This window comes from Haliotis rufescens, unplaced genomic scaffold (genome assembly GCF_023055435.1).
Source record: "Haliotis rufescens isolate VD_foot unplaced genomic scaffold, xgHalRufe1.0.p SCAF_61, whole genome shotgun sequence".
NCBI lineage: Eukaryota > Metazoa > Mollusca > Gastropoda > Lepetellida > Haliotidae > Haliotis > Haliotis rufescens.
In genome coordinates, this window is record NW_025964346.1 from 564,471 (window position 1) to 581,606 (window position 17,136).

At 42.4% G+C, this 17,136-nt stretch overlaps 1 protein-coding gene across 1 annotated transcript in view; it reads right to left on the reverse strand.

Annotated features, from left to right (window-relative positions):
- The window catches only part of LOC124119955, a 64,541-nt gene that overhangs the window by 23,672 nt on the left and 23,733 nt on the right, over positions 1-17,136 (reverse strand). Inside the window, exons 7-16 of the mRNA XM_048386843.1 lie at positions 16,736-16,799; positions 16,228-16,333; positions 14,775-14,863; positions 14,266-14,389; positions 13,163-13,300; positions 3,926-4,198; positions 2,847-3,062; positions 1,154-1,273; positions 849-958; positions 83-204 (exon numbers count right to left, since the gene is read on the reverse strand). Of these exons, the coding sequence (XP_048242800.1) occupies positions 83-204; positions 849-958; positions 1,154-1,273; positions 2,847-3,062; positions 3,926-4,198; positions 13,163-13,300; positions 14,266-14,389; positions 14,775-14,863; positions 16,228-16,333; positions 16,736-16,799 (1,362 nt within the window). The remainder of the gene's footprint in view (positions 1-82; positions 205-848; positions 959-1,153; positions 1,274-2,846; positions 3,063-3,925; positions 4,199-13,162; positions 13,301-14,265; positions 14,390-14,774; positions 14,864-16,227; positions 16,334-16,735; positions 16,800-17,136) is intronic.

Here is a 17,136-nt window from a genome sequence, read left to right on the forward strand (position 1 = left end):
TCGGCAATACAATGAGGAACACACTCTCCAAGGAGTTCTGCGATTGGTCAGTGCTGATTTCAAATTTTGCCGCTTAACTTACGTGAAGGGGTTTTCGCCGAGCAGTACAGATCTAACACAAAGCTCATCTTCACATTCCGATGTTGATGAAGTAGCGATCTCAAAGTCATCAAAATTCAGCAGAATAGTTGAGTCCTCTGGTGCCTGTTTAAATCAGTCATGTTCTTTTAGTGAATATTATGCTCTTTTTATTTCCTCTGTCTTAATTGAAAGTAACACTGTACTAAATAATAGTAACCCTGTACAGTACAATGCCGTCAGCCTTCAAACTTTTTTACAAGAAACAGATCAAGTTGGAGTGGGAGGAAAGCCTGAGTGATGAAGACTTGATACTTTGGTGACACCAGGGTAAAAAGTGGAAACGAGGAATTATTATCAGGGCGGACCCGGATTCCAACCCACGATGTAGAAGTGTAAGAAGATGTCCGTGTTGGGCCAAAGTGCACTAACCTGATGGACACATTAAATCTCTGTCGGTGAACCAGAATAATGTTCTATTATCTCTCTTTTAGTAACTTTGTATTAGTGAGTGAGTGAGGTAAACGTTTACATCGCATCGGCAATATTAACTTTGTATTATGAAATATTGTGATACATCACTTCTTCGGATTTTTTTAGGTGTAGAGAAAACAGGGACTTTTGACGAACTAACAAAAGGAAAATAGATGTCAAAATGTGGAAAAAATGAAACTGGCTTTATATGTGAGTGCTTTTCTATAACTAGACGTGAGTGACAGTTTTGGACAGTATTTCATGTATATCACGGCTTACCTTATTTCTGATCTTACCTTAAATATCCAGAAACAGTCCAAGTTGTTTGGGTACAAGCTGGGATAACCAGGTGATGTGATGGTCTGTGTGGGGTTCTCTTTAGTCAAGGTATACAGGCCACCACAAGCTGCGGAGTTGTGGAGAAAAGTATGTATATCCGCGAACACTGTCATACTTAATCTCTCAATGGCAATACCGTGAGCATTAAAGGAAGGTGAGTGAATGACATTTTCTCTTTATAGAATACGAAATAATATCTAGGGTGGATTTGAGAAAACTGAGTAGCCCCTGGTACAGAAGAGAAGGAAATGGCTTGACGAACCTCGTTCAGCTGGCACATAGTAGCAGTAAATGAATCTCTTTGCCAGTAACCTCGGGCTGAAGGCTGCCTGGCCTTCGCTGTCATCGTCAAACTGCAGGAACTCCGGATTCGCCAACATCCCTGCGGGAGCAGCAGTTTTAGATAATAATTTAAGGTAAACGGTATCGTTTAAGAATATCATTATAATGTTTCACTCTCCGATAGATTATTCTTATTTTAAGTCAACTTATATCTGTTTTTACAAGTTATACTTTTTTATGCAATCTTTTGAAGGTGTACATAACCTTTCAGAATACATATACATAAATATATATGTATATGTATTCTGAAAGGTTATGTACAACTCGAAATGTTTTGTGTCACAACTAATAAGTATTGCTATCTACAGATGTTATTTTTAAAGAGGGAATAACTTTATAGTTTCAATGATACTGATAAGGAAAACTATGTATATTCGTTATGGGTGTATATATATATTTATCGAGACGGTAAGATATGTGGGGATCGTGAGAAAACATAGCATTTGTTAGTTTTGGGATTTAAACATTAATATCAAGAAAGCTGCCCATGCACACATGCATGCTTTGAAGCTAAGAAGCTCCAAATGTGTTACCTTACTATGTTACCTTATAACACACACACGCACAATTCATACACAGTGATGACACTCAAAGACTAAAAAACTTATTTATTTGAATTTCCATATGGACACAAAAGAAGCGATGTATATCATGTCTTATTTTAATAACAATGACACACTGTAACATCATATACGATCACTCTGTGGTTGTGGGTAATATTAAATGTTTTCCGTGGATGCAAATTTCACCGTCAACAGACAATCCTTATTTCATTAGCGCACTCTTACCATTAAAGGGGAAGTGTACACGCAAAAATCACTTTCTTTCTTTTTCTAAACAAAACGCAATTTTAGAATTAGTTAGTATCTGTGTTTGAAAATATACACTCATTTTTTTCACAGTGAAAGTAGGAAGCTCACAATAGTGTGAAACTGATATGCCGTTATAAGGCCTTCGTTTTTCGAGCGAAACAGGTCTGAGTTATCCCCCTTAGATTATGACGTAATTGGTGCCAATTCAACTGGGTCCCTGTCTATTCTCAACGCAAACGATATCAAGTACCAGTTTACGGTAAAACAACATGGCCTACTACACACTCCGGCGCAGTTGTGACTCAGCATAACACTATGCTGGCTGGCATCTGAGACGCTAGAATCACAAAACTGTACCTACACTACGTGAAGCGGCTCTAACAAAGCATGATGACGTCATAATGTTTATCAATTGGCACCAATGACGTCATGTTGCAAGGGGCATAAGCCATGGTGTTTTTGTTATGGAAATAGAACACTTGGTAAATGTGACAAATATAAATCGTTTTAATGCAAAAAATATGTTAATTAATTATGATGTTTTTATATTTTTGTCTATGACACTTCTATGTTAACTCTTTTAATGTAGAAAAGATACAAGAAAAATAGGTTCATTTCCGTGTGAACTTGCCATTTTAGTAGCTACATCTTTGCTGTTTGTAAATATCCATTCTGGTATATGTCACAAGTAAAATAATTGCCCATCAACAGTAATCTGATATTTCACTACTGATTTAGTGGCGTGACAGCTCCATCACAAACATGACACAAACTCCTGAAGATGATCAGACGCCGTATTACCATCAACTTCTTGACAGGAGTCGGCTTCTCCTTTGTGGCGGAACAAGATGAAGGGTTTAGTGTTGGGGAGTTTGAGTGGGACAATAGGGTAGCCGTCGTCACGGCAACAGAAATCAAGACGAGTGTCTGCATCATAGACGCCGTCGGGTAGGGACCCAGATGTCGTTGTTGTGGTTCCGGCAAGGTTGTCGTATTTGACGTATCCACTTTCAAAACCTGAAAAGGCGGTTGTGAAAATGAGCCTCATGACGATACAAGGGGTGAATTCGAAACTATTATGAGTGAGTGGGTTGGGTTTTACGTTGCTTTGGACAGTATGTCATTTACATCACGGCTTGTCAGCTTTGTGGACATGTTGAGATACCACACAGGAATAACCTGGACGTGTCTTTTTCATAAATGAATGGACGTGTTTTGTTCTAAATTTGCTAAAAAAAGCATCACTCCCAAAATACAGATAAGGAAAATAGTGTTGATGCCTTACAGCGGAATATAGGTGAGGTGAAGCGGGGTTAAACGTCGCATTTAACATTATTTAACTCATATGATGACGTGCATGTGTGTGCGCCATCTTATACCAGATCATCATGTACTGCCCGGTGTACTGACTCTGAGCCGACCAGTCCTCGTGTTGTTTCTCGATGCCGAGCGCCCGGCAGGGTAACAATACGTCTATTTTTTTACCTTTGGTAAGACGCTGTCAGCCATCGAACCACAGACCTTCCGCTTTCACGGTGCCCGAATTACAGACTTACATCACATGGTACGGTATCAGGGTGCTTGGCACATAGTTTATTAACACGGGGATATCAAGACCTCATGAAATTGTGTGTTTGACGTGGATCTGTATTGTATCCCTCTTTCAGTTATATGACTGGGTGTCAGCTTAATGTGGGGGGAAGTAATGTAGGCTCTTGACGTTTACCACTTTAGTGGAGCCAATGAACATGGGAATAGTCCTTGCAAAACTAGAACATAAGCAAAGGGATAAGACCCTATGAACACAGGACCCTGAACCGCCATGCATGCCACTCATGTCTCCATTGTATGTTAAACTTTAATTTGAATATAACATTTACCTGTAGGACAATCTCCTTTCTTGTGTATGCAGTATCTACCGGGTCCCCATTCTGCTGTGTCAGCGTCATCACTGGTGGAACTGTTCTTTACACAGAAGTGGTACTTGGAGCTGCTGGGTGTGAACGCCCCCTTGACGTGCACGGTGGCGCTCTGTGTGCTGCCCCCATCACTGGTGTGTTGTACATAGCCGTCCAGGAATACATCTCCGGGGCATCCTTCCGTAGCTGACGGCATGGCGTACGTCCCTGCAGGCCATTTAGTGGGAGCGGGCACTACAGAGGAGAGACACAGCAAGGTTACAACTGTCATAGCGACTGATTTACGACTACCATTGTCTGAAGTACATTTGACTCCAAAGGCAAATTACCCTGTAGCCATGTCTCCATAACTTAATTGTCAGTACGTTTTAGGCGCTAATCCCCGTTGTTAATCCTCACCAACATTTCATTGTATATTGACTGACAGCCAAACTGGGCTACTATATCACTTCCCGTTCATTACTGTTATTTATAGTATGACATTTATTGCCTTAATTGTTCATCCCCTGAGTTGTGTCTGTGCTGTTACAGCGTAACAGTTTCCCGCAATGTATGCTCCCTGGCTGTTGGAACTCTCCTGTGCACGAGTCAAATTTGTCGTTGCGTAAAGGTAGCCGAGACAAACCACGCCGTTCGCTCTCGCAATCAGGAAAATTAGGTTTTGACCACTTGTGACACACCACAGTGTGAGTATTGGCAGTATATTTATGATAGTATGGTTAAGATTGTTTGTGTACAGTTTAATTGGGCTGTCATAGGATGATATGTCGGGAATTCGCTTTGACAAGCCTTGTAATGTGACTAAGTTTTCGCGCGGTTTTTGAATATGCTGACGCATTCAATTTATGTGTTTGAGTTACCCTTATAATTTATTGTCGCATAAGGTTATATGTAAATGGATATTTCTTACGTTGTTTAGGTGTGTCTTTAAAGTCTGTTTTAGCGCATTGTGGACTAAAAGTTGTTATTTTTGTTGAATAGCAAATTACCGTAATGATTTTAAAATGTGGACACCTTTTGTTAAACACATGATATTTTATGCTAGCGACCAGGTTAAGTAATCATTTGTGTTTGTATTTCTTACAGCCTTTTACCCTTTATGAGAACCTTCATATACAGAATAAACACCTTCAAATCTGATGACACTTGTACCATCATTTCTTGAATGGAAGAGGTTCGGGGTTATCTGACTTGTAGCTCGCAAGGGTGATGCAAGTACAGTAAAAGGACTAGCATAAGACTGCTGCAAGCTCGTTAACAGGAAAATGCAACCACCACAGGGATTTGTGTATATCTACACTGTGCAATAGGACAGGAACCCTCTTCAGGCAACAACAGGAGTTAGAAGCTGATTACAACATACAGTAATAACTACTGTGAGAAAATTCATCATGTCTGACATAGACAAAACAGAAGCAGAAAGGTCTGAGGAGTTTATGAGTTTGAAGCAGACGGAAACTATTAAAAAAGAGGAACTCACTGGAACTTCATACAGATTAAGAACTCTAACAGAAAAAGGAAGTGGAATGTATAAGGAGACCAAGGATGCACACTGTGCTAAACTAGCTAAAGCCCAACAGGAACTTAAGGGAATTCTTAAAGCTTGTAGTCAATACCAAGGCGACCTCAAGTCATTACGACTTACTGAACGGAGCTTGGCTCAAGTGCATACACATTACTGTGAACTGTCATCGGGATATATAGACTTCTTACGTCGTACAAACACTCTTGATAGCAACAATGACCTAGATCTACATCTGCAGAACTACCAGGTACTGAAAAGTGAAATTGAAATCACGGGCAAACTTTTAGATCATCACGTCCGGGAACTCATTGATTCATCATCCTATCAATCAAAGTCAATTATGCGCACCAGCAAATCTGGGTTAAGCAACACCAGTTCGTCGCTTGCTAGGAAGCGTGCTAAGGCAGAGGCAGCACGTGCAAGGGCAGAATATGCTGTCAAGGAAGCAGAGATTCTTAAGCAGCGTGCACTTCTGGAGGAGCAGCAACAACTTGCTGCTGCTCATGCCTCTCGTAAGAAGGCAGACATGGATGCTGACCTCAAACTTCTCAAAGAACAGAAAGAAGTAGCTGGGGCTGAAGCAGAAGTAAGGGCCTTGCAGTTAGAGGAAGATTCTCAGGGATCAAGCAGTCATTTCTCATTACCAGTTGAAGGTGCCAAGGATCGCACAAGGGATTACGTAGCGAGGCACTCACAAAACCAAACGAGTAACATATCTGTGCCTCGGCACTACTTTCAACGAGAAGCCAACAGACGTCTGACTTCACCTTCTCCCCCACTGGCTCAACAGGGACCAGTTAATGTATTGCCGGACACTAATATTCCATGTGCAGAGGCAGATTTAGTGTACTCAGTGGCACATCAAGGAGATGGAATTGAGAACATTCATAGGGATGAGGGCAACAACATGTTTGTTGCTACTGAACTGTCACGCTTCCTGCTGAAGAAAGAGTTACTGCTTACAAGGCTCACAAGTTTTAACGATCGGCCTGAATCATATGCCATTTGGAAGTTAAGCTTTCTCAGGATCATTGCCGAACTGCAGGCTACAGACGTTGAAGAGTTCGACTTATTGGTGAAGTGGTTAGGCCCTGCATCCTCGAAATACGCCAACAGTTTGAGAGCTGCTAATGTGCAAAACCCTTCAAGAGGCCTTGAAAGAATATGGGCAAGGCTGGATGAAAGATATGGATGCCCAGAGATGGTTGAGGCTGCGCTGAAGAATAAACTGGCTGCTTTCCCGAGGTTGACTTACAAGAATAGTGAATTGTTATACGAGCTTTCAGACCTCCTCTCGGAAGTTGAATCCATCAAGGGTCAGGATGAATACAAGGCACTTCTATCTTATTTTGATTCCTCAGCTGGGGTGATACCAATTGTCAACAAACTGCCTTACGGCCTCCAGGAGAGATGGACATCTCATGCCACCAGATACAAAAGAACTAACAAAGTGTCGTTCCCCCCATTTTCAATTTTTGTGGATTTTGTAAGAGACATAAGCAAGGAGAAAAATGATCCAAGTTTTGCACATGAAACTTACACAGCTTCCCCTAGGAAAGACAGATCTAAACCGCCTTTCTCACAACCACCTCTGGTCGTAGCAAATCGGAAGACAGAGGTCACCCAGGAGACTAGAGGAAACCAGGACTGGTCAAAACTGTGCCCTGTTCACAAGACTGATCACTCTTTAAATCAATGTAAGGCATTCAAGCTCAAGACTATTGAAGACCGCAAGGCACTAATCAAGCGCTTTGGTATTTGTTACAGGTGCTGCCTGACATCGACACACCTAGCCAAAGCCTGCAGGGAATTTGTTAAATGTGCATTTTGTGGAAGCAGAAGACATGCTACAGCACTGCATGTTGTTGATTGGGAACAACAGAACTCAGAAACAGGAACACCTTCTCCCCGAGTGAATGATGGCGGGGAGAGGAAAGATTCACCTTCAGACACAAGCAAATTTCCTATTGCTTCAAAGTGCACTCAGATATGTGGAGATGGATTTGCTGGAAAGTCCTGTTCAAAAACTGTCCTAGTGAAAGTTTATCCAGAGGGAAGACCTGATATGGCTACAAGAATGTACGCTATGTTTGATGATCAGAGCAATGCATCTTTAGTGAAGTCTGAATTCTTTACGAACATGGAGGCAGATGGTGAAGTAATCCCTTACACACTATCATCTTGTGCTGGACGCAAAGATACTTCTGGCCGGAGGGCCAAAGGCTACATCGTAGAGTCATTTGATGGACATTCCAGGTTACAGCTTCCCACACTGATAGAATGTAATCAGATTCCGGATCACCGAGAAGAGATACCTGTACCTGAGGTTGCAATGCACTATAATCACCTGAAGGACATTGCTAATTGCATACCCCCTCTGGACAATGACGCACAAATTCTCCTTCTGATTGGTAGGGACCTAATAGAGGCCCACCATGTTTTGGACCAACGGATTGGCCCAAACAAGACTCCCTATGGACAAAAACTCTCTCTTGGGTGGGTGATTGTAGGCGAAACTTGCCTTGGCAAAGTTCATCAGCCCAAGCAAGTCACGGTAAATAAGACTTACATTCTGTCAGATGGACGCCCATCCATATTTAAGCCTTGTGACAATCACTTTCAAGTAAAGGAAGGCTGGTCATCAGGAAATGAGAAAAACAAGGTTATCTTCACAGCACGTGAAAGAAATGGACAAAATGAGGACAAGCTATTTGTTACCACTCAAGAGGATGACAAATTAGGATTATCTGTGGAGGACAGAGAGTTCCTTGAAATCATGGATAATGAAATGGTCAAAACATCAGAAGGTAACTGGATTGCCCCACTTCCTTTCCGAAATGGCAGAAGGCGGCTCCCAAACAATAGGAGCCAAGCTTTGAACAGGGCCAAGACTCTAGATCGCTGCCTGAAACGAGACACCATCAAAAGACAACAATTCCTGGAATTCATGCAGAGAATTCTTGACAATGATCATGCAGAGTTGGCTCCACCATTGACGGAAGATGAGGAACGTTGGTATTTACCTTTATTTGGGGTTTACCACCCGAAGAAGCCGGACCAGTTAAGAGCAGTGTTCGACTCTTCAGCAAATCATGAGGGGACATCACTTAATGATGTGCTGCTGAAAGGACCAGACTTAGCAAACAGTCTTGTAGGTGTGCTTCTACGCTTTCGAAGAGAGTCGACAGCTGTAATGGCAGATATTCAGCAAATGTTCTATTGTTTCCTCGTTAAAGAGGAACACAGGAATTTCCTACGATTTCTATGGTATAAGGATAATGACATAAAACAAGAGTTGGTGGAATACAGGATGAAAGTTCATGTCTTTGGAAACAGCCCTTCACCAGCTGTTGCCACTTACGGACTGAGGAGATCTGCCAAGTCTGTTGTAGAAACATACGGAAAGGATGTGCAGCTCTTCGTCGAAAGAGACTTCTATGTTGATGATGGGCTAACATGTCTACAAACTACCGAGCAAGCAATTGACCTAATAAAGAGAACACAGCAAGCATTGCTGTCAGGAGGAAATCTGAGACTACACAAGGTAGCATCAAATGATCCAGAGGTTATGAAAACATTCCCATCAGACGACTTGGCGAAAGACCTAAAAGACCTGGACCTAGGGTCAGACTTGCTTCCTGTGCAGCGTAGCCTAAGAATGGCGTGGGACTTGCAATCTGACTCCTTTACTTTCAAAGTGTCTGCAGTCCCAAAACCTTACACCAAGCGAGGAATTCTATCAACAATCAACAGTCTGTTCGACCCTATGGGATTTGCTGCTCCTGTGACCATTCGTGGAAAAATTCTCTTTCGGGATCTGATATCTGGAAATTCAGACTGGGACCAACCATTACCTTCTGCCAGTGAACGAGAATGGGAAGATTGGAAGGACTCGTTAACATTGCTTGAGGAACTGAAGATACCACGCACGTATGTACCTGTCTCATTTCAGGGTGTCATAACAAAAGAGATACATGTCTTCTCAGACGCATCAGAGAAGGCCGTAGCTGCGGTGGCTTACTTGAGAACTGTTGATAAAGATAAAGACCAAAGGACAGGCTTCATTCTTGGCAAGGCAAAGGTTGCTCCTATGCATGGGCACACCATACCAAGGTTGGAACTTTGTGCTGCAGTACTTGCAGTTGAAATTGCGGATCTGGTTTGTGAACATCTCGGACTTCCTCTTGATGTTGTTCAGTATTACACAGACAGCAAGATAGTCCTAGGCTACATCTACAATCAAACAAGAAGGTTTTATGTGTATGTATCTAACAGGATTGACCGTATCAGGAAATATTCTCAACCAGAACAATGGCATTATGTCCATTCGGATAAGAACCCGGCTGATATTGGTACCAGATCCATCCATGCTTCGCAGTTGAATTCATCAATTTGGCTCTCAGGTCCAACGCCAATTTCCCAAGATTCCTGTGCTCATACCTTCATCCTTACTGATGAGGAAAACGACAAGGAACTGAGACCTGCACCTTCGTCCATGAAGACAAAGGTATGCGACACTAGTGGATCTTTGGACACACGCTACCTTGAAAAATTTTCTTCATGGGAAAGTCTTGTACGCGCTTTCACTCTACTCAAGTGCATGGCTCGCAAAATCCAAAACAAAGATCCATTGGGAATCAATTCGGACACCTTGAAAGAGACTGAACGCTTTCTAATGAAGACGGTACAGTACAGAACCTTTGGAGCAGAGATTGACTGTCTGCTGGCAAATTCGCCCATCCCAAGGAATAGCACTATATTGAGCTTGGATCCAAAGCTGGATGAACATGGTATTCTGTGTGTTGGCGGACGCCTAAACAAATCAGATTTTGATGCTCGCCTGAAAAACCCGACCATTATTCCTGGTGACTCTCACCTTGCGAGGCTCCTAGTGCATCACCATCACTCAAGGGTCAAACATCAGGGTCGTACGTTCACAGAAGGAGCAGTTAGGTCGGCTGGTTTATGGATCACTGGAGCTAAGAGGGTGATCTCCTCGCTCATATACAAATGTGTTTCATGTCGGAAGCTCCGTGGAAGACAACAATACCAGAAGATGGCTGATCTCCCTAGTGACCGTCTAATGCCAAGTCCTCCCTTCACTTACGTTGGATTAGACACCTTTGGACCATGGTTTGTTGTTACACGTCGCACTAGAGGGGGTCAGGCTAATAACAAGCGGTGGGCTGTTTTATTCACATGTCTTACCACAAGGGCTATCCATATCGAAGTTGTTGAAGAATTATCTTCTTCTTCAATCATCAACGCTCTCAGAAGATTCATTTCAATAAGGGGACCAGTGAAGGAACTGAGGTTGGATCGCGGAACAAACTTTGTTGGAGCAACAGATGCCCTCAAGGTAAATGTTGTGAATGTTGAGGACAATTCTATCAAGCGTTTCCTAGATGATGAAAGGACCAAATGGATTTTCAATCCACCACAATCCTCACACATGGGCGGCGTCTGGGAAAGGATGATAGGAGTCACAAGAAGAATTCTGGACTCTATGTTGGCAGAAACCCGCCATAGGCATTTAATTCATGAAGTTCTATCGACATTCATGGCCGAAGTATCTGCGATTGTGAATGCGCGACCTATCGTCCCAATTTCCTCGGATCCTCAGTCGCCAGAAATTCTTACCCCTGCCATTCTCTTGACTCAGAAGACTAATCATGAGGTGGAACAGATGGAACTTTGTGACTCCAAGGACTTGCTTCGATCGCAATGGCAGAGAGTTCAATCCCTCGCAAATACGTTCTGGAATCGTTGGAGACAGGAATATCTCCACACTCTACAGCCAAGACGAAAGTGGTTTCAGGACCAGCGTAATGTGTTACAGGGTGATCTTGTTCTACTGAATGAGAAGAACAGTGCTAGAAATGATTGGCCAATGGCAGTTGTCGAGAGAGCCTTCCCAAGCAGTGATGGGAAAGTACGAAAGGTTGAACTTCGAATAATGAGAGGAGGAAAGATTACGAGGTACATTCGTCCAGTTACAGAGTTGGTAACACTGCTATCTCCAAACTCTGATACTTCACAAACTGTCCAGTTCAAGATGAACTCTCAAGTGCCAAAGTACTTTTTCATGTGTTATATTAGTTATTTTAGATGTAGATTTGATTTATTAGATTTAGTTGCTGAACTAGAGGTGATATCTCGGTGAGATATCAGGCGGGGAGTGTGCTGTTACAGCGTAACAGTTTCCCGCAATGTATGCTCCCTGGCTGTTGGAACTCTCCTGTGCACGAGTCAAATTTGTCGTTGCGTAAAGGTAGCCGAGGCAAACCACGCCGTTCGCTCTCGCAATCAGGAAAATTAGGTTTTGACCACTTGTGACACACCACAGTGTGAGTATTGGCAGTATATTTATGATAGTATGGTTAAGATTGTTTGTGTACAGTTTAATTGGGCTGTCATAGGATGATATGTCGGGAATTCGCTTTGACAAGCCTTGTAATGTGACTAAGTTTTCGCGCGGTTTTTGAATATGCTGACGCATTCAATTTATGTGTTTGAGTTACCCTTATAATTATTGTCGCATAAGGTTATATGTAAATGGATATTTCTTACGTTGTTTAGGTGTGTCTTTAAAGTCTGTTTTAGCGCATTGTGGACTAAAAGTTGTTATTTTTGTTGAATAGCAAATTACCGTAATGATTTTAAAATGTGGACACCTTTTGTTAAACACATGATATTTTATGCTAGCGACCAGGTTAAGTAATCATTTGTGTTTGTATTTCTTACAGCCTTTTACCCTTTATGAGAACCTTCATAAACAGAATAAACACCTTCAAATCTGATGACACTTGTACCATCACTTCTTGAATGGAAGAGGTTCGGGGTTATCTGACTTGTAGCTCGCAAGGGTGATGCAAGTACAGTGTCGGTACGTCACCCCCGGAAGTCCCATGTCCAGAGCAACGTCATTGTATTTCCATTGTTGTTCATTACTATATATATGCTACCATTACACAGTTACTAGGGGTTAGTCAGGCTTGGTATTCTGAGTGCTGGCATAGGGATGACCTCGAGCAGGATGTGCCGCTCGTAGGAAACGCCCTGGGGTGAGCTGGAGCTCCGCTCACCTCTTGTACGCCTGAGCTGGAAGGTCCGCTCATTGCTGTGTTTGTGTTGTCAGAGCAGGTATTCCGCTCATGTGCAATTGTTGTTTATTGTTTACATGTTGTGCATAACGCGTTCCGGGGCAGTGATGTCCATTTGTCCTTTATTCCCCCGAGAGCCCGTGCGTTGACACAACATAGGACTGGTATGACTGCAATAGTGCCCCTAATTACCTAATCTTTTATATCACAGCAAAAAACATCGATCTCCTCCTCACCTGTTTTATGAGGTAACAGCAGGCCTTGATTGTCTACACACCCTGTATTATGTCCGAAATAGTTGGTCAACATTTTTGGAATTTGTTGAAGCCACGTGTGAGTGAGGTGCGCATTACGCAACGTTTAGCACTCTTCTAGACGTATCATGATTTCCCCCACTCTCAGGCTTGGATTGGATTGGATTTTAGGGGATTTAACGTGCGCTTTCCGCATGTAATAAATTACACTTTAGCGTATCTCGCACACTCTCAGGCTGATCTGAAGGTTTTAAGTCACACGCAGCCCTGCATAACAGTCTTATGCCGTAATAGAAGCCCATGATTCCCTACTCACCCTGTTTTATGACGTCAGAGCAGCCCTTAGCTGGATCCAGACCTGGTGGGCAGATACATGCGCACGTGCTGTTGTCGATGTAAGAGACGAAACCGTCGTTGACGCAAGTCACAGCTGCCCCACTTGGACACTTCTCCTCTGAAAATAGACCGCACTTAGAATACAGTACACTAAGCATCTAACTGTTGTATTACCGAGGCTCCATCACCTTGAGGTCTACATCTTTAACATTAATGATTTGCCTTGAAAGCGGTATAATTAAGATAAGCCGAAACAAATGTATAAATAACATATTTCATCATGTTTGTTGAGTTGTTGTTCCGATATCAGATGTATACAATTGTAATAGGTTATGGACAGCATTTGATCTATGCATCTTTGCGTAGGCTATCGACAAATTGTTTTTCACACTTGAATTTTTTTGTGAAAATGAAAATTAATTTTGATCAAACAGAATCAAACATGCGTCAGTGTCACTGAAAAATGCAAATATCACACCTGCTTAAACGTGGCGTAAAACCCTACTAGTTCACTCACTCGACCAAGTGTCGCCGATATCAATGTGTCACTAGCTTCAACACGTGCTCAATAAATGTTCTCAATCACAGAATTTAGCCTTTTGGTTTTCCACTTAACTCTGATTGCCATGGTATGTACTGCATTATGTGTCCCTAGCTACAACACGTGCTCAATAAATGTTCTCAATCACAGAATTTAGCCTTTGGTTTTTCCACTAAACTCTGATTGCCATGGTATGAACTGCATTATGTGTCCCTAGCTACAACACGTGCTCAATAAATGTTCTTAATCACAGAATTTAACGTTTGGTTGTTCCACTTAACTCTGATTGCTTCAAAACATCCACCAATTGTTACAGATAGGAGGAGCTATTTTGTTTACCCACAACACTTTCTTTTTTAGAACTTCCAGCATATTCAACAAATAATTTAGTTTTTCGTTTAGCATAACCGCATATAATTTTTATTTTATTTCGAGTGTTTTCAGGTACAGATGTTTTTTTCAAATATTACCCGCCGTCCTTAGCTCACCAGGTTTCTGGGGCCTATCATGACCTGACCCCCAGGGGTCATGTGTGGACGTACCCGTGCAGGTGTAGGCGTGGGCCAGGGCGTGCCAGGAGTAGTAGACGTTGCCCCTGTTCTGTAGCATAGGCTGCAGGTCTCGGAACAACACTGTCTGGGTGTACCAGCCATTCTTGGAGTAACCCTGAAGGAATCGTTTGAGAAACGCAATATGTAATGTAAATATTGAACTATGTTCTTTAAAATGTGTGATCTCGTGTTGATAGATAACCGACCTATGCCCCTATATTGGTTAGGGGAAGCAACCATGTGCTACTAGATTACCGATATTTGCCCCTGTATTGCTTCAAGGAAGCAATCACGTGTTACTAGATTACCGATCTATGCCCCTGTATTGCTTCAAGGAAGCAACCATGTGTTACTAGATTACCGATCTATGCCCCTGTATTGGTTAAAGGAAGCAACCATGTATTACTGGATTACCGAGCACTGCCCTTGTATTGGTTCAAGGAAGCAATCATATATTATTGAAACATTATAGGAAGGAGAATACCGCAGTTTTCACATACCGTAGGGTTATAATGCATGTGGCTGGTCATGTCAAACCTCAGGTCCTCATAGTCGCTTTGACTTTTAATGTCGTATATTCCCCAGTTTGCTGTGGAAACACAAACAAAAAGAAAACAATCAACACATATCATGTGACATGTGAAACATAACCATTGACCTCCGGATGGCACAGACAGGTGTCTGGCAAACTTGGTAAGTAGATGGAATAGAGGATAATATATAAAATACTAAAGGAACTCCCGTGTCATACCAATTTTATGAAACGAGTGAATAGTTGTGGTATCTGACGAGCGATGTCGTTGAGTAAGCCAAGGGATGTTGAGAGCTTTCCATATTTGTTTGGGAAACGTGTTCCAAGAGTACAAATGCACGCGTTTTGGTATTACACAATGTGTAATACAGCTGTATGTTTATTAAACGGGTGATCTCTTCACGGGCAAGTATTAAAAGCAGTTATAGCACATATCTCTACTGGGGATACAAGGTGATTGATTTATAATTGCTTGGATTTAAACCCAGACTTCAGCACCACACAAGCACGCAACCCACACTGTGCCAATCACCACCATCTGCCTCATGGCGGTGTCCCCCTGTAACTTCCCACATTACATGCTCCAGTGCCCAGCTGATCCCCGCCTGTCCCCTGTGACACTGACAACAGGTCAATATCTGATTGTGTCCCAAAACATCTACACAGGAGATGACAAGGTTGTTACAGATTTAACGACAGATGATTCACAACAAAGATTAAAAACACTTATTCTTAGTTTATGATATGTGACAGAGTCTAACCTTCACCACAAAAAAGGAGACCGATGTTTATCTGTTATCTGTAGAGGTATTTCATGATTAAACATCATTGGAAAATACCAGAGTATTGAATACCATCTTAACGCACTTGGCCAACACGAGAGACAAAACTCAAGCTAGTTGTTGTTAAACGTCATTTTTGCAAGTACTTGTGTAAGAGTGACGGACATATGTGAGAGTATCAAGAATGCCATGTGATCTAGGTCGCAGGGTGCGTGAAAATGCAACGTCCAACCACCCCTGCACAGTACAATGAACCCTTCGAGGTCCCGGTATAATCCCCAGTGTGTCATGATGGTCGCGGGAGCTGCTAACAGGGGTATATGGGGGTTCAGGCTGTGTGACCTGGCTGTTTGCCTGTCATGCAGCGATTGCGATAATCTTGTGCTCTCACTGGCAGGTTTGTCTTGTTCGATTATATTTGAGTGAGTGAGTGAGCTGGGTTGAACAACCCTTTGGGTATGGCTGACACACCTTGAAATATAATCGGGACCCATTTATGGTGTCCCGTGCCGTGATATTGCTCGAATATTACTATCGGTCGGTATGCGGTTTGCAGTGAAATCTTGCCACCCGAGGTATAAAGTAAAATATTGCTTCATGTTGTAGACTCCTTAAAATGACATCACTTAAATTACTCACAAGGATCAACGTTTTGGAAATTGGGACGGACATATCCAGCTCGCTTTGGGCTCGTGTGTTCGTGAAGAAATCCAAGAGCGTGACCCAACTCGTGCGTGCAGTAGTGCTGGAAATAATACAAATGTCAAATTAATATTCTGCCTATTTGTATGATATTAATGTAATGATACCCAGAACCAGGTTCAGAACCATTCGCAAATATCAGAATTGTAATTATGTTTTAACACCTTAAATTTATAAAAAGTGAAATAATATTAGTTTAAACTCGTTTTAACAAAAGTAAGAAAATATAGGGGCGGGGCATGGGACATATTGAATCTATGTTGATACGCATTACGAGCTGTAACGTCCCGCCCATCAGGGTGCGATGACACGCAATCAACCAAGTCAACCAGAATGACCACCATCCGATCCATGAGCTGTCTCCATGACAACCAGAGGTTGCTTGGACCAACTCTGACCCGGAAGCCGCATTTGGAACTGTAATAATGGTAAAAGCGTGCCATACCCTGGAGCAACATTTGATGTTCCTGCCACTCGCGCTGGACCCGAATCCGATATACGACCAGCAGCTGAAGCAATGAATGAATAACATATGAGCCATGATTACCTTCATGATAGAAAACGACAACGCCACAGGATAACCAGTCTGGATTATCTGACGAAACAGTTTCCATAAATCGGTCACTGAGAATCAGCGATGAAACCAGGGCTTCGCGAAGAGGGTTAGCATCTCCTGTCAAGCTCCCGCCACTCACGAAATTTTCATAAAGAAGATCCTGACAAGTCAATTTCATTATGTGATTTTCAAGTCGAGAAATAGAAGATTGGCCGATGCTGGTACGTTGGTACACTGCTATATTCAAATTTTTTTCTTCTTAGTATTACCCACAACAATAATGTTACATT